Here is a 16,376-nt window from a genome sequence, read left to right on the forward strand (position 1 = left end):
TATAAAGAATATTGATGAACGATGAATGATGTAGCAGGTTTTTGTGTCTCCATATAGGGAGGAGAATATAATTCACATATTCACCATGGATACATCTGATGCATTGAAGCTGCCTGACGAAACAGTTGAAACTATTCGCCTGCAGATTGAGCACTTTCTCTCCAAGTTGACTATAGAGCAGTGGAACCTGTTAAAATCAAAAACACCAGACAATGCCACAAAGCATCTATTGGCAGAACTTCTTCTGCTCATGACATCGTCTGTGTCCTTAGACCTGATTAGGGCACATGGACATGACTTGCCCTTGATTACGGAGAGTCTCCAGTCCAGTCTGGGAGACGCACTTCGTCAAAGTTTCGCACAGGGCAGCTTAACAAATTCTGTAAGATTGGATGAACTCACAGGGTTGGTTGCAGAGGAGATGATAGAGAGGGTCAATTACTTCCTGTCGGAGAACTCCACCAGGGCACACTCCACTGGACCGCCACAGTTTCCCAGGCCTACACCCAACAAACTTGAAAGAATGGTCTGTTGTGTTTGCAAAGTGTTGAGGAAATTTTCGGCCAGAATCGAGGGCTCGTTCCAGCTGAAACTAGGTAGTCAAAGCCCATTTGAGCTTATGCACGAGTTACTTCAGGGGATAATATCTTCATCAGACAGTTACTCCTCACCAAACAGTTTCCGCTCTGACAGATCAACAACCTCAGAATCAACACTCAGCAGCAGTCTCCTTAACAAAAGTGGGACTGTCACGAAAATTATTTTGAAGGAGGTGAGCGAGATCATGGTGCCCCTTGTAGATGAAATGTCCGAAGCTGACGTGAGTGAGCTGATACTCGAATCTTCTCTGGAGTTTAAAGCTACTTCAGATGAAATCTCTCAGATAATTAGTGAAGAGAAGAGAGTAACATCTTCTGAGTTGAGTAGTATCTCTAAATCCTCGGAGGACACAAGGATTTGCAAAGGAGTGGAGAAGAAGATCATGAAGATTTTGGCAAAGTTTTTTGCCACAGCATCGATGGTCAAGATGGGGGCACAAGTCAAGAAGGAATTCGAGAAGAAAACCAAAGTCCAGAGCAGGGAGTCAATGAAGTTTCTGATGGCTAGTGTCGAGTATCTGCTTCTGACAGAGACTAAGTTCAGAGTTTTACCTGAAAAAGCACCTGTCCTTACTGATGTCCTTTACAGGTACGTCACAGCTGAGATTTTAGTGGTGACTCCAGATGCAGCAATGACAGTGTCTGTTCCTAAATCACATAGAAGGATGTACGGGAACATACAGGAGAGAGTGTTCAATGCCCTGCCATTGATGAACTGGTGGTTCTCAAAACAGGCCGGTGACTACACCAACCGAATGACATCCACTGTAATGGAGATTAAATCCACAAGGGACCTGGCAGAGACCCGCAAAAAAATGTTTGTCAGTCTCATCCTCGTCCAGCTTGTTGCTCGAGTCAATGTAAAGTCAAAAGTGAACTTGTCTTATGGCAACCCAACAGAACTCGCTCATAACCTGTTTAAAAAAACATGGGCCGAAGTCAAAGACATTGACTTTGAGATATCCTCAGAAATAATCAATAACCTCCATAAGCCTGTTTTCAAGGAACTGTGTAAGAAGTGGGCCGGTCCAGAAATGCTGCTTCTTTGCATTTCTAACAGGGAACCAGAGGTCGAGAAAAACATCATTGACTGTATAAAAACCTACATGTCCAAAAAACCCAACCGCATCTCCAGAATCATCTCCTCTGTGGCAGCCTTCTTCAAACTGTAGAAGGGATGTTGATTAATCCCTGTTTGGCTGCTCTGTAGTTTCTCTTGCACTGACACATTCTGTGCAGCAGACACTTATGTTTGGTAAGTTAGTTGCAAGAGAAGTAGAGTAACAATACTCATCCTTGTTTCTCCAAATTATTAAAGGTCCAGTGTGTCACAAGCTGATGACATCATATCAAACTCTGTGCTTTTCTGCAGTGAGGGGGAGGAGTCTATGGATCGATATATATTTACTAATGTTACCTGTGTATTTCGTATATGCAACATTAGTTAATAGTTTACATGAAGAAAATATGTTAGCACACTGTGGTAGTGCTTTATTACTGACGTTAGGTAGCTGAATGTTAATGCGGGCTAACGTTAGCAAACAGACTCACTTATAGCCTGATAACAGGGAGACAGTGGTAACAGGAGAAACCTGTCTTCTCCATTTACACACTGAAACAGCTGAGAGCTGTACTGAGGTGAGCAAGAGAAGAGGGGGAGATCCTGGAGCTGCAGCAGTGAGGAGGAGGAGAGACTGAACCACTGGGAGCAGAATGAAGCTACAGGTTTGTGTTTTTATTATATTACTACATGGTCTGCTTGATATCAACAAGAACAACACAACACAAAGTGTTTTCATACCACAGCTCTGTGATCACATCTTAATGAGTAATGTGACTGTAACATTAGCTGTGCAGTGCACGTCAATAGAGTCATGGTGTTCTTATGAACTGTAGGGACACACCTTTCAGACAGCCAGAGGAAATGCTGTGGTCAGGATCCTGAAAACCGTACTTCTCCCAGTACTGCCTTATTTTTCAACAGAGAATGGACATCGGTCCCAAATTCAGTGCTCGGTCCAGAGTTTTTGCTTCTGATTCTAGAAGAAATTCATCCCAGTACAGGTCTGAGGTTCAGAGTGACAGGCTGAGGGTTGAAATGAGTCCCAAAGGAGAAACAGTTTCCTCCTCCGCCAATCAGGAGCAGATCTGGTTCTTCTGAGTCTGTCAGCTCACAGCAGAAAGAGTGAAGCATCAGGGGCCACGGCACCATGGTCTACAGGGGGGCGGAGGGGCACAGGGATATATATATATATATATATATATATATAGAGAGAGAGAGAGAGAGAGAGGGTCACATCTCTATCACTGTATATATAGATGCACGATGCGTCTCCACTTTCAACCATTGGGAAACATTTATTTAACGTCTACTTAAATTTTTTTGTTTGGTCCATGTCCCATCTGCTAACATGGAGGAGGTTTTATGACCTATACTGAAGCCAGCCACCAGGGGGTGATGCAGATTATCTGCCTCCTTCTAGTTAATTTCCTGTCGCCTCTCTCTATTTTGATCGAGTCAAATAAATGTGAACTGACCGTGTCCAGACTGAACTCAATGCTGCTCCGTGTGGCGAGGTCGATCGTGACAACACCCGGTACGCCATCGGAATGCATCCAGACCCCGCCCACCACAACTAGCTTCTGTCCAATCACATGGGCAGAATGGGAGTATCTAAAACAAAGCACATCCCATAAGATCAAACTGTATGAACCGTCTTTCTTAAAGTCGAAGCATCAGAGCGTTTGTGTCACATCATCACACCTGGGGACTGGAGGTGGCTGCAGCTCGATTCTCTCCCAGGAGAATCCTCTGTCAGTGGGCCTGAGTACGAAAGTGTCCCCCAGAGGAACGCCCCTTCGGTCCAGTCCTCCGAACATCACCACACCTCCCTGATATGAACATGCTGAGTGGGAGTGGCGTGCCTCTGGTGCTGCTCCCTCTACTGGAAGCTGTAAATAACACACAGGGATGTATGAAAGGACATTTTAACACTCCATTTTATATTTTCAGTGAGGTGCACTTATGTGTTGAAGAGAACAAATGAATAGGGAGACGGAGCAAACCTCAGTCCAGTGCTGCTGGTCAAGACGCAGGAAGTGGCCGTCACCCAGAGCAGCGTCGGATTCATTCTTTCCACCATAAACAAACAGAAAGTCTTTGCCTGCAGAAGAAAAAAGAGAAGTTCTTGAATGATTCCATTTTCAGACATGAACTCCGGGAAATGTCCGGACAATTGGGTTTGAACTTTCTTCAGACTTTTGCATTCAGGAGATTATCCGGAGATCAGTGCATGTTCAGATGAAGAGAAAAAGGACTTTATTTTAAACGTACCTTTGTGACTGACGATCGTTGCAGTGTGCCTCCATCTTGGCGGTGGTGGATCACCTGTACAGACCATCTCCTCTACACACAGGTTCACTATGTCTAGAGGGGCAGGGGGACCACCAGGGTCCAGCATCACTTTAAAAAGGCCTCTGACTGGGCTGAGAGGAGAGGAGCGACCTCCATACACCACAATACCTCCTCCAGGGCAGAGCGTGACAGTGTGGTACAGTCGGACACCTGCGAGAGGGAAACACAAGCTGAAGCAAAATATGTCTAATGTTACCCCCATGTTTACCTCTTACACCAGAAATAAAACCAGTAACACCAGGTAGCTTCTCTGGATAAATTATTTTGTACAGATCTCCTCATCATCAAGGTTTAACATTTCTGATTCAAGCTGAAAACGTTCTTTTATTTATTAAAAGCTCGGAAGATTTGAAGATTTCCCTCAAAGTAAAAAGTGTAAAACGCAAGAACTTTCTGTTGCAGCAAGTCCTCTCACCCAAATCTAGTGACGGTTCCCGAGGGACGGATCTCCACCCTTCCTGCCCTCGGAGGAGGACTCGACTCACTGCCCCCCTGCCCCCCCTGCTGGAGCCTCCTGTTAGCAGGAGCTGTCCTGGGCTCACTGAGGTGGAAGCCATCCCCAAACCCTCCACACAAGCAGCTTCAGGCTTCACACTCAGGGCAACAGGGCTCAAAGATGTGTTTACAGACGACACTGGAGATACTGAGGGGAACAAAAGCCACGTCACAAGCTTAGACAGGAAAAACATTCATACAAGTTTACAACACATGCAACTGGTCTCTGAGTTTCCTGGTTCTCTGGCAAAATTTGACAATTCTCAATGATTTATGGGTTATAGCTCCAGGACCGGATTAGACCTGGTGACCCCTGCTTGTCAATAAATTGTTGTAAAGATGTCAAATGACTTAGAGAGATTTCAAAAGGTGAAAGCAAACATTACCTGGAGGATGTGTGAGTAAAGCCTGAGCCATAAAAGAGCCCCGAGATGCAGTGAGAATGAAGTAGTGGGAACATTTCTGGTGCCACTCCTGAGGACGGACAGATACACAGGCTCTGACATTTCATGTTGTTGTCAACTGTGTTTATGAGTTAGAACAGTTTTCTGTGGTTATGTTTCTGTTACTACATTTTGTAGTCCCCTGGTGACTGGCTCCGTCATTAATGCTATGCCCTCCATGTTGGTGTATGGGACATGCCAAATACACACCGAATCACTTGTATTTAGCATCATGGACCAGAGCAGTTACTGTTGAAGAATCGCCTGCAGGTTGTGTGTTCAAACAAACTCTAATTAAATGGTTTTCAGCCTCCCGGTCTTGTGTTTACAGTGGACCCACGGTGCTTTGCAGACAAAGTAAGCGCTACCCTACGAACTTGGCTGACAGTAAAATGGCCACCACATTCCAACAGCTAACCTCATATTCATCAAAAGGCTCCAGGGTCTCCACCCTGCACCTCTCATCCTCAGGAACCAGCCCCAGGTAGAAGTCATTCATATCCAGACACACGCACTGATCCCAGCCCTGGAGGCAAAAACACAGATTTATCAAATTCTGTCCTTTGCCCTTTAACAGTGAAAAGATTCAGTGATAGGTTTGCATGCTGGCCTTGTCCAGGAACCGGCGTCTCTGAGCTGCGGCGTCTGGGTATTGTCGAAGGGCATGAAGCGTTGAATTCAGTTTGTGGAAATGATCTTGCATGATCCGGCCGAAGGGATCGTGTGGATGGATCTGCTCATACATCACAAAGAGTGACTGAGGCAGGAGCTTTGCCGCCCAACCGATGACAACATCAGACCTGGAAAAAACACACAACATACTGCTGCTAACGGACGTTCATGTCAGAGCTGTGTCGGCCACAGTGGGTCACTGTGACATGAAAACACATTAATGACATCTACTGACTAATTCCACAAACTGTATGTGTGTCACATATCAATACAAATTTAATAAACAGGCGACTAGCTCCTGGGGGCGGCCAGAAAACCAAAACTGATCATTTGAATATTTTTATTTCACCATAATGGACTGAGACAGACATTCACAGGAGCTGATCTCCATCATAACAGCAACATTCATAGTATTACTTCCTCTTTCCCAATTTGTCTACAGGCTGAATTACAGAGCTTTTATTTTGAAAAGTTCTGAACTTGGGTCTGAAGATTGTGTCGGTTGTTTAACATACATGTGATGTATGAAAAAATAACATCAGATAAGTAAATCCTTCAAACTTATATATAAACCACACACGTGAATGTGAAAAAAGAAAATTCAGTTTCATTTGATGAAAAATATTGAAATCTTCAGTGCAGACAAACCAGGTGGGATGAACACAAAGTTTTCTAACTTCACTAACTGCACCACTGAGTGTTTATAAAAAAAAACTCTGCACACAAACAAATTATTATAGAAGAGTTTGAGGATGACTCACTAATGACGAGGAATAATTGTGAAGTATCAACACAACATTACAAACAGGTTTAGAAAAGACACTTATCAACGCTGAGTGTTTACCATCGTGTTTCCATGTAGGTGAGCACCACTTCAGACAGAATCAGAGTCGGAGCAGCCCAGTCCAACCCAGCTGCCTCCAGAGCCTCCTTCACCTGCGACTCCTCTCTGACATCCAACCCTAACAGTCGGTACTGACCACTCCATACATGCACAGCTCCTGAACACACACACACACATTCTTCTGAAATCTCACATCAACTATATGACAAACATATTTTGTAAAAGCAAAGTAAATGACAAACCTGTAGGTGAAGGTAAGTGTGAGTCTAACATCCCCCTCAGTGTAATATTAGAGGAGATGAGAGCAGTCTTTCGCCGAGCAACGTCAGGGAAATCCACCTCAAACACAACAACTCCGGCGAGGGCTTCATCCGCCCGCAGGCGAAAATACAACGAGTCGAAACCTGCACCCAATGACAAAATCTAGAAAAAGGTGGAAAGATAATGAGAATTCATGGCTCTTCAGAATGAAAAAAATTCCAATGACAATACAGCTTCATCCACACTTCTACACCAATAAAGTTTGGAAATGCTGCTGGTCCCGTTTTAGTTTGAAAACTCCCAGGCTGTGTTTGAGTCTGTTTGGAAAAAGTGATGGTTGTAGTGGTCATGTAATATTTGTTTTCAGGCGTGTTAGTTTATTCTGAGAACTCACCTGTCTCTTGGGGCAGTTTTCAGTCACGTGTAGAAACTTCCTCACGCAGTGGTCCACAGCTCTCCAGCGAACATAGTAGCCCCTGAAGCAAATAACCGAATAAAGTTTGACATGTACAGAACAACCAGACACTGGATATATTCATCCAAAGAACCATATTTGATTATATTTCTCATTTGACTATTTTTCATATATGCTGGAAAAAACCCCAAGTTTTTAAAGATCAATTAAACTTTTACAAAAATCGGTAGATGTAAAATATTTGTTTGTAACTGTAAATCAAGATGGACGACATGACAGTGCCTCAAAAGTGAAGCCAAACCATCTCAATTGCCCCCTGGTGGCTGGCTGCATATAGGTCATAAAACCTGCCTCCTCCATGTTGGCAGACGGGACATGAACCAAGCAAAAAAAATTTAAGAATGACGTCTCCACTGACCTGTTGATGAGCGGGGATCTTCTGGCCACTTTGCAAACAAAGTGCTGGAGGAAGTCGTCATGGAAGTAGCCCAGCGCTGCAGCCGACACCTTGCTCACCACGCTGCTGTCGTTGGTTCCCTGCACCTGGTTCAAGCCGCAAATAAACAGAGTCATCAAAAGTTTAATTAAATCTTTTTATTAATTACAGTATTCATTACTAAAGTGAAAGTAGAAATATCACACTGTAGTAATCTATTATATGTAAAAATGTTGAAAATCTACTTGTGTTTTTTCCGTTAAAAAGGTTTTGTACTTAGTTACACACTTTGTGTCACCGTGTGTGTATTAAAAAGTCAAATATTGTATAAAGAATATGATAAATAATTTAGTACATGTGCTGCAGTACTTTTACAACTATGTGGTATGAATGTAGATATTTCTAATCATTTCAAAGCTGCTGGAGTCAAAACTTTTGTTAAACTCACTGAAATGTGTCGGACACAAGAAAGAACCTAAACTACTTTCATTACCAGACGATATGACTGAGCTCAGTCCAGATAACTTCTTTGTTTTGTTTGTATTCTTTGGTTTATTTTAATTGTTTGATGGAGAAAACAGAAATGTGTCGTGTTTGATTGTATTTGTACAGAATTTAATAAAACATTTGATAAAGTAATATCCTACATATAAAAACTTCATTGGTATATAAAAGGCTGGATTGTAGTAGTAGTCCTTGTGTGAAGGAGATACTCTGAAGTACTTGAGTAAAAGTACTCAGTTACATTACACCATTGAGATTACTGTAGCTTGATCTCACCGCCACGTCCCCCCCCTTCTTCTTCTTCTGCCTGCTGCTCGTTGGCATGACGACGCTCAGCATCAATCACTGAGAGTTAAACACGAGCGACGAGTTTCCGGTTTAATTTGACACATTCATTATGTTTCAGGTCAGAGAATGTAAATAAAAACAGGTAGAGACGAGTTTCAGACGGATCCTGATCATTCAAACATCCGCCACATGGTCAACACTTCCGACTACACACCGGGCTACCTGCCCTCCTGCGCCCCCAGCGGCCCGGAGGCCACAGGAGAAACCAAATCTCTATATATTGTATGTTTATATATATTTATATATATATATATATATATATATATATATATATATATATATATAAATATTCACATCTTGAACATAAGTCCATACTTATTAAGTGAAAAAGCAAAATCAATAAAAAAGAAAAAGTATTTAAATAATAATCCTGTAAATCTTAAAGGTTTTAATATTTTTCTTTAATTTGATATAAATTAGCAGTTCTGTAAAATTCGGTTTCCGAGGTTGGAATATAGATTTACAGATATAAAATTGTATTAAAATAATAATCAAATTTAATATCATTCTCTGTCAAACACAACAGTTTCCCACAGAAACGTGAAGTGATAATTACTCTACAAATAAATGCCCCAGCGTTTCTCTGAGTTCTCCACAAAGGGAACACATCATTTATACATCATCTACATTATCGTGATTATTTATCGCTGGTATAAAACCGGTGAATCGTTGTAAATGACGTATCGGTGAAATAATGCGGTTCTTCTTCAGCGCCACAATGCGTCACTCAGTGCGCACGCGCGTCTTTACAGGAAGTGTGAACATTTCCTCCACCAGCTGATCGCGACTTGTCAACAGAGGAGCCTGCGACCCCGCGGCTCCGAACCCCCGAACCCAGGTAAATAAGATCCCGCCGTCCTCCGACCGCAGACACGTGCTTCAAGGAGAACGCGCAGAATCCGAGGTTTCCGTCAGGCGTCGAAAATGTAAACGCTTCGATCCGGGTTGGTGTGATCCGACCTGAGAGCTGCCGTTAGCACCGCAGATAAGAGATGGAGGCGAGATAACGTGTTTTAATGAGAGTGTGATGATGCAGGAAGGAAAGACACACACACACACACACTGCTGTTAATAGATCCCACATGGAAGTCGTGGTTGGCCACAGGCTTGCAGACAGTGATGGTGGCTCTTTAGCTGCTGTGACAAACGCTGAGGCTTGGTGGACACACACACACACACACACACACACACGTGCTGCAGTGATGGTGTTTTCAGTGTTACAGCCTGGGAGCAGAGCTGCATCATCATCATAATCATCATCATCCTCCTCATCCTCCCTGTGAAACCCCCCGATCATGTCTCACTGTCCATCATCAGCAGCAGCAGCAGCTCAGGAGGATGGTGTCCACTTCTTCTTCGATTAAACCAAGAGCGATATTACCGATACCCTGTGCAAAAGCTTTGTGTGTTTATGACACTGAGACACAGACTATCCATTCAGCGATTATCTATAACGCGTATTCTTTTGAGGGTCAGATGACATCGCGCGCACCCTGGACCGGTCGCCATGGTATCACAGGGCAATAATACAGACAAACAACCATTCACACTCACACCTACAGACAATTTAGAGCCTTAAATAAACCAAACCTCAATCTGCATGTGTTTGGACTGTGGGAGGAAGCTGGACAAAAAACCCACACAGACACGGGTAGAACATGCAAAGTTCACACTTACAGTGTGGCCGAGCTGGGATTAGAACCGAGAACCTTCCTGGATAAATGTGGAGCAGACAGAACATTTTAGCTTCTGCAGGTTTCTATTGCAAATTAAAACTTTCATTAATATCTTCCAGAGAGACTTGTATTTAGTCTCTTTATTATAGGCTTATTATGTCCATTACATTTTAGAACTTAACTGTGTATTCTAGAACTCTTTTGTGTATCATTTACTTGGGAAGTATGTAAAGTTTATTAGTATTAGTGTCTGTTATTTATATTGTAGATTACAGTAGAATAGTGATAAATTATGAAAATGTTTTGATGTTAAACTGAATATTTCAGATTTCATTCACGTCAGAGCTCGACCCCTCAATTCAAACCCGTGGGCCCACTGGAGATAAGAGGCAAGTCATGGTGTCATCCACTAACCCCTCCTCTTCTTCACACAGGCACAACAGGCAGAGAAGAGACGTCACCAGCGAGACCCGACTACAGCCGGTTTTTTTTTAAGTAAAGTGACCGACGTCCAGACGCATCCTACTCCACTCCAGGGAGGAGGCCCAGCCCCCCTGCCGACTCCTACGCGGGCCGGTATGAGCTCCAGAGGGAGTGGAGGCCGCACCAACGGCACACTACCCCAGACCAAGATCTGCCAGTTCAAGCTGGTGCTGCTGGGTGACATGGCCGTGGGCAAGTCAAGCCTGGTGCTGCGCTTCGTCAAGGGACAGTTTGATGAGTTCCAGGAGACGACCATCGGAGGTGAGTCCGAAGGCCGGGAGGGTTGTGAGTGGATGTTAGGGGGAAGAAGGGTGGATGTTGTTGATTTGGTTTGTGGTGAATCTGAGGGAACTTCTATCTTCAAATCCTCATCATTGATTTATAATTTCAGTGGGGACCATAGACTGTATGTAAAGATGGATGACATGAGGTCACAGCGGCCTTGACCTTTTGATCATCAAAGTCTAATCAGTCCATCGTTGAGACCAAGTAAACGTTTCCCATTGTTCAGTGTTGATGGGACGGACATATGAATCATAGAATGTGAATACGGATACAAATGACGTGATGGCTCCTCCATGTTAGCAAAAGGGACATGGACCAAAACTAAAACAGTCAAAAGTACACACATCAAATACGTTTTCTCAAAGATGATTTTTGTCATTCAGCTATAAAAATGGGCTGAGACGTCATGATTGACAGCTGAGACTGATTCTTACTTATTTGTAGTGTATACGACGTACCTCGATTCCTGGGATCCACGTCGCGTAAGCTACTGCACAGACTCTGGCTCCAAATGATGTCATCAGGGCAAGATGGCAGCGTTCGAATCTGTGATATTTAGGCTTCTTTTCTGGATAGTAGCAGAAGAATCGATCATGACAATAATATAAGGTGCAAGAACAACGTTCAGCTACTTTAAGTCACTATATAATTTACGAGGGAACTAGTAACTCAATCCTCAGACAGAAGTAGTGGAGTAGAAGTATAATACTCAATTGAAGTACCTCAAATCACTACTTTTCACCAGCAGTGATAGCAGGTTTGAGGAGTATCCACCTGTCCTCTGTCTGTCTGTCTGTGTGTCCAGCTGCTTTCCTGGCCCAGTCTGTGTGTCTAGATGACACCACAGTGAAGTTTGAGATCTGGGACACCGCGGGACAAGAGCGATACCACAGCCTGGCGCCCATGTATTACCGCGGAGCTCAGGCCGCCATCGTCGTCTTTGACATCACCAAGCCGGTACGAGATAAACGTTCATTCTTCAGTTACCTGTTTGTGTAGTTTTAGGTTAAATAATTACTCTGGATAATAAGCATAGCTGCCTTATACATATTCATGGTTTATTTCATGAGGCTTAAACTCACAGAACCTGCATTACAACTAAAATGTCAGTCAGGAGAGTTCAAACCTCCACCGAGGCCCAACGAAATGAAACCATACTTAAATTCACCAGATGCCGAATTTTATATTTATTATATGAACTGAACTATTATTGGATTAAATTATATTATTTTAAGAGAAACTATAAAATATATTAAATATGTTTCTGCTTGTGGATCTGCTTTGAAATACACATTTTATTACACGGTAATTGGATTTTAACAAACCATGAATTATTTTCTGAAAATGTTGAAAAAATCCTGATTCAGGTCTGAACCAAAATGTAAGAGTTCCTTCTGGACCTATACTGCGTCATTCTACCAAGTTGTAGTTTTTGTGAAATACTGCAAAATATCAGCTGGACAAACACACGCAGACAAAAACAAAACCTCCCCGGAGGACAGATAACCACTACGCTTACAGAAGCTCAGGAGGTGAGACGTCAGCTGTTTCTGCCCGATGTTTACACGCGTGTTGTTTTATCTGACCTCGGTTGTGTGTTTGTGCAGGAGACGTTTGAGAGAGCCAAGGCCTGGGTGAAGGAGCTGCAGCGACAGGCCAGTCCTAACATTGTTATCGCCCTGGCTGGGAACAAGGCGGACCTGGCAGAGAAGAGACTTGTAGAGTACGAGGTAACACGCTCTTGTACAAACCCTCTTCATGAGCTTACAGCCTGAACTAAATCATGATGGACAGGTTACGCACTGTCTGTTAAAATGTGTATACTATATCTAACACCAGAAACATCTGCAACCAACCTTTATTTTGATAACTGATGCAGTCGACAATATAGTCTTTGAAAAACTGAAAAATGTCCTGCAGTAGTTGAATTGTCAGAAATAAAAACCTGAAGTAAGGACCTGTTTCTTTTTTCAAATCACTGCTGATGTTACACTTGTGTTTGTTTTGTTGCAGGAAGCTCAGACGTATGCGGACGACACCGGCCTGCTCTTCATGGAGACCTCTGCCAAGACGGCCATGAACGTCAACGAGCTCTTCCTGGCTATTGGTGAGAGGCAGCAGAAACTAATCGTATGGGTCCAGAAGTCTGGAATGAGCCCATTTTAATTCAGTGAAACTTGGGGGCTGCTACGTAGATTTACTCAGAAACAGTGGGTGGAGCAAACACCAGAGGGCAGACCTGAAACACAGCTTCAGGAGTGTCAATCAACCTGGAGCCACACAGAAAAACATTTTATTCCAAATTAATCCTTATAAAGGTTTTGTTATTTACATGAATTCTCCAAATATTTTCTATTGAGACTCTGTCGTTAGTTTGGATTTTGTTAATTATAATATTTCACGTTTTCTTGTCACTGCAGCGAAAAAGATGCCAAAAACAGACACCCAGAACCCGACACATGCAGCACGGCACCGCGGCGTCAACCTCCAGGACCCAGACGCTCACTCTACCCGAGCCTGCTGCGGTGGGAACTAGACCTGCACTACTCCCTCCAGTACTCCCACCATCCTCACCACCACAGCCCGTCAACCCCCCCCCTTCAACCAACTTACAGGCGAGGGCCCGAGGTGGGGTAACCCAGTATCTACGCACCCACTTCCCCTCCATTCATCCTCCTGTCCAAGCAGACAGATCATTTAAAATGAGAGAATGAGGCGCGATGATTCACATCTGTGTCTCCTGAACAACTGAGATCCTGCATTTGGAAACAACGAGAGCAGGTTTATAGACGACTGAGACAGAGAAGTGCAAAATAAAGAATGTGGAAGACAGTGGCAAGCCTGTTGTAGTATTTAGCACTAATACTTGTGAGTTTTCTTTGGTTTTCACTCTGCCCTGCAACGTTTCAGTCACAGTTTGATTGTGTAAGAATGCACAAACTGAGCAGCACACGCCGGCGAGTGGCTAAGACAGAAAGGAAAGGCGCAAGATAAAGAAGCCTGCTGTGGCTGCTTTCTCGTTTTGTCATCTCCTCAAACAGATCCCGCTGTGAATAACGCCACATATTGCATCTCTGGAATGATCCCATGATTCATAAAACCCCCGTGTCCTGCCTGACGTTTCCCGGTGTCAGTGGTACCATCCAGGGCCACGTCAGATAGGACCCATGGTACAGTTTGTCCAACATAAGTTAATTTGTGTGTGATTGTTGTCCAGTGTTTTGACTTAACTCGACCGCTTGTAGTGATGCTCCAGTGTCTCGGAGGAAACCCGGTCCTCTCACAGTCCTTTAGTCCAGGCAGAAACTCAAACTCAGAATGTGAAGCAAATGGTTATAACTTAACAAACAGGTTTTCAGACAAACTTTTTTTCTGGCGTTTGTATTTTTTGTCTTTTATATTATTATTTCCGGTTATTGTCCACGTCAGACTCGTCAACAACAGGAAAATGTGGGGAACATTCACGCAAGGGGTGGAACCTGAGTAGAGTAGCAGCAGGAGGAAGCGGGACATGACGTATAAATTCTGCTGAGGAAATAAAGCGTTTTAACAGTTTGGTATTTGTAGGGTGTCGGAAACGTCCTCAACCCACTTTCTCGCGGTGCATTTTACAGACATTTTCCTGCTGTATTCTCACATAGACGTTTTCCCAGGGGGCTGCAGGGAAAGATCCAGAAAAATGTCCGGGGCAGTTGACCAGATATTTTCAGTCTCACATACATCCCTCTGGATTATTTGCGGACATTCTAACCTGGTATTAACATCTGATCACAAGTGGTCAGCGCTCAGTTCAGGTCTAAAGCGTGTCCTGAGATCTAATCACTCAAACAACATTCGTACATGGTCTGTGACGCATGTGGCCACATTCTTCTCGCTGAATCAAAGCGCGCGCACACACACACACTGTAGGACGTCCTCTGACCCAGTTTCACAGTGACGTAAACATGTAAACAATACAATGATTTGTTTGTGGCCACCATCACAATATCGACTCAATAGAATTTCTATTTAATTGATAAAATCTTTCTTTGCAGCTGCTCCTGACTCTCTCCCCGACACACACACACACCTGTAAACTCACACTACGTCCATATAACAACATTTTGTCTTCGCGAACACGAATGACGTACGTGCACGTAGAGCGGGGAAGTGAGACTCGATCACAAGAGGTCACCTTGATACCAGGTGTGAACAGGGCCAAAGACACAAAGTTTGCATGTTTCATGAAAGACTGGTGACGTTTTGGTTGCTCGAGTGCTCATGAGGAAAAAACGTGATCCTCGCAGGCTGCAGCTCTTAGCAACAATATAAACAGCAACAACATAAACTTGAGTGAGTGTAGGAAGTCACATGTTTTGTTATGTATGAGCAGGAAACCGATTGCTGTGACTAATCAAGCGTCTGTAGCAGAGAAAGAATCCATCAAATCCAAAGAAAGTAGTGATGCATCAAATGCTTAAAGTTCCTGGTCTGAGTAAAGTTTTTACTCTCAATTACTACAGTTGAGTCCATCTGAGATTAAATTAATGGATTCAGATAAATAAAACATCGGGGCTGGAGTCCTGGGAGATTTCAGGACGGAATTAAAAGCAGCAACAGGAAGAAAACTGAACATCTTGTGTTTACTCTGTTCTTCATCTGTCTCTTCATCTCCATGGTTTCACTGATTCATTTAACTTAATGCAATGCTCTTAAAACATAGTGTGTGTGCTTGGTTGCTGTCTAAAAGGCTTGGCTGAAGAAAATGAAGAAAGACGTAGAAGATGAAACCGCACATATACAAGAAAAAAATAAACAGAAGTGCCTATTCCCAGTTTTCTTTCTCTGTGAATCATGTTCTTTACGTGTGAGCTTTGTAGGCAAAGTGCAGGAAAAACCATCTCTAACATCGGCTCGTATCATAAACCAATAACACGTCACCCTGTCATTAGGCTCTACTGTATTGGCTTTTTGTATGGATGTGAAGATCTTGTTGAATACACTGTATGTTGTATATTATTGTCTTAATTTTAATGGAAGTGTATGTTGGCTTTAGAGCACACTTGTGAACCTGGAGTGTATCGTTTGAAGGACTAATAGATGTTATGAATCTGATTTAAACAAATACCGGTGTGCAGGAAAATGCTTTTGTTCCGCTTTATTTTCAAAGTCATGCAAATTCTAAAAATGTGGCAAACTAATAAAAAGCCTCAAAATTTAGGGAAACAAATACTATTCAAAAGATAAAATAATCTGTTCGTCCCTCTAAAGACACTAAGTGCTCATCAGCTCATCACACACTAATAAATCCATCTGTTCATTCTTCAGCGATCACAGGTACGTTCAGTGTTCTGTGCAATTATGACAAGTCGTTAAAACAAGACTTGATTTCTCATCTGCACCTACAGTATGTAAAGTGTTCAATAAAGCTGTGAATGGCACTTTGAGTGCAGGATGCTTTTTCTTCAGAGCGGTGAAATGAAAGATTTTATAGACTGGCTGTAAAAGTAAGTACGATGGC

The 16,376-nt window shown here is 43.1% G+C and overlaps 3 protein-coding genes across 7 annotated transcripts; 2 read left to right on the top strand and 1 right to left on the bottom strand.

Moving 5' to 3' along the window:
* Positions 1-5: 5 nt before the first annotated feature.
* LOC109640503 (uncharacterized) lies at positions 6-6,503 on the top strand. Of its 3 annotated transcripts, none has more exons than XM_069532559.1 (3): positions 6-1,854; positions 2,221-2,324; positions 6,487-6,503. In XM_069532559.1, the coding sequence occupies exon 1, from the start codon at positions 86-88 to the stop codon at positions 1,769-1,771; it is 1,686 nt and encodes a 561-aa protein (XP_069388660.1). In that variant the 5' UTR covers positions 6-85; the 3' UTR covers positions 1,772-1,854; positions 2,221-2,324; positions 6,487-6,503. The 3 variants fall into 3 exon arrangements, with proteins under 3 accessions (XP_069388660.1, XP_019960118.2, XP_069388659.1); XM_020104559.2 differs by lacking the exon at positions 6,487-6,503 and adding an exon at positions 3,613-3,752; XM_069532558.1 differs by lacking the exon at positions 6,487-6,503 and adding an exon at positions 2,496-2,514.
* lcmt2 (leucine carboxyl methyltransferase 2) lies at positions 2,314-11,707 on the bottom strand. 3 transcript variants are annotated; one of them, XM_069532551.1, is made up of 15 exons: positions 11,599-11,707; positions 11,335-11,444; positions 7,563-7,687; positions 7,124-7,205; positions 6,711-6,891; positions 6,469-6,625; positions 5,563-5,752; positions 5,371-5,478; positions 4,896-4,983; positions 4,430-4,657; positions 3,934-4,164; positions 3,666-3,763; positions 3,364-3,551; positions 3,138-3,273; positions 2,314-2,814 (listed from the first exon to the last, which is right to left on the bottom strand). In XM_069532551.1, exons 2-15 carry the CDS (start codon positions 11,395-11,397, stop codon positions 2,650-2,652), a joined length of 2,040 nt encoding a protein of 679 aa, XP_069388652.1. In that variant the 5' UTR covers positions 11,398-11,444; positions 11,599-11,707; the 3' UTR covers positions 2,314-2,649. The 3 variants fall into 3 exon arrangements, with proteins under 3 accessions (XP_069388652.1, XP_019960117.2, XP_069388653.1); XM_020104558.2 differs by lacking the exons at positions 11,335-11,444; positions 11,599-11,707 and adding an exon at positions 8,361-9,159; XM_069532552.1 differs by lacking the exons at positions 2,314-2,814; positions 11,335-11,444; positions 11,599-11,707 and adding an exon at positions 8,361-8,571 and having other exon boundaries at positions 2,876-3,273.
* On the top strand, positions 9,146-16,302 carry rab5b (RAB5B, member RAS oncogene family). The gene is made up of 6 exons (XM_069532564.1): positions 9,146-9,270; positions 10,543-10,852; positions 11,682-11,833; positions 12,484-12,606; positions 12,890-12,983; positions 13,297-16,302. The coding sequence occupies exons 2-6, from the start codon at positions 10,687-10,689 to the stop codon at positions 13,410-13,412; spliced, it is 651 nt and encodes a 216-aa protein (XP_069388665.1). The 5' UTR covers positions 9,146-9,270; positions 10,543-10,686; the 3' UTR covers positions 13,413-16,302.
* Positions 16,303-16,376: the final 74 nt, after the last annotated feature.

The sequence above is a fragment of the Paralichthys olivaceus genome, chromosome 10 (assembly GCF_024713975.1).
Source record: "Paralichthys olivaceus isolate ysfri-2021 chromosome 10, ASM2471397v2, whole genome shotgun sequence".
NCBI classification, from domain to species: domain Eukaryota; kingdom Metazoa; phylum Chordata; class Actinopteri; order Pleuronectiformes; family Paralichthyidae; genus Paralichthys; species Paralichthys olivaceus.

What these genes read in the sequence shown, in the direction of transcription:
- rab5b (XM_069532564.1), top strand. Translation starts at nt 10,687, where the DNA reads ATGAGCTCCAGAGGGAGTGGAGGCCGCACCAACGGCACACTACCCCAG. An exon ending in AGAGACTTGTAGAGTACGAG is followed by an intron (nt 12,607 to 12,889) that starts GTAACACGCTCT and finishes GTTTTGTTGCAG; the next exon opens with GAAGCTCAGACGTATGCGGA. An exon ending in CGAGCTCTTCCTGGCTATTG is followed by an intron (nt 12,984 to 13,296) that starts GTGAGAGGCAGC and finishes TTGTCACTGCAG; the next exon opens with CGAAAAAGATGCCAAAAACA.
- lcmt2 (XM_069532551.1), bottom strand. Translation starts at nt 11,397, where the DNA reads ATGACATCATTTGGAGCCAGAGTCTGTGCAGTAGCTTACGCGACGTGG. An exon ending in AGATCCCCGCTCATCAACAG is followed by an intron (nt 7,206 to 7,562) that starts GTCAGTGGAGAC and finishes TATTTGCTTCAG; the next exon opens with GGGCTACTATGTTCGCTGGA. An exon ending in GACGCCGGTTCCTGGACAAG is followed by an intron (nt 5,479 to 5,562) that starts GCCAGCATGCAA and finishes TTTTGCCTCCAG; the next exon opens with GGCTGGGATCAGTGCGTGTG.
- LOC109640503 (XM_069532559.1), top strand. Translation starts at nt 86, where the DNA reads ATGGATACATCTGATGCATTGAAGCTGCCTGACGAAACAGTTGAAACT.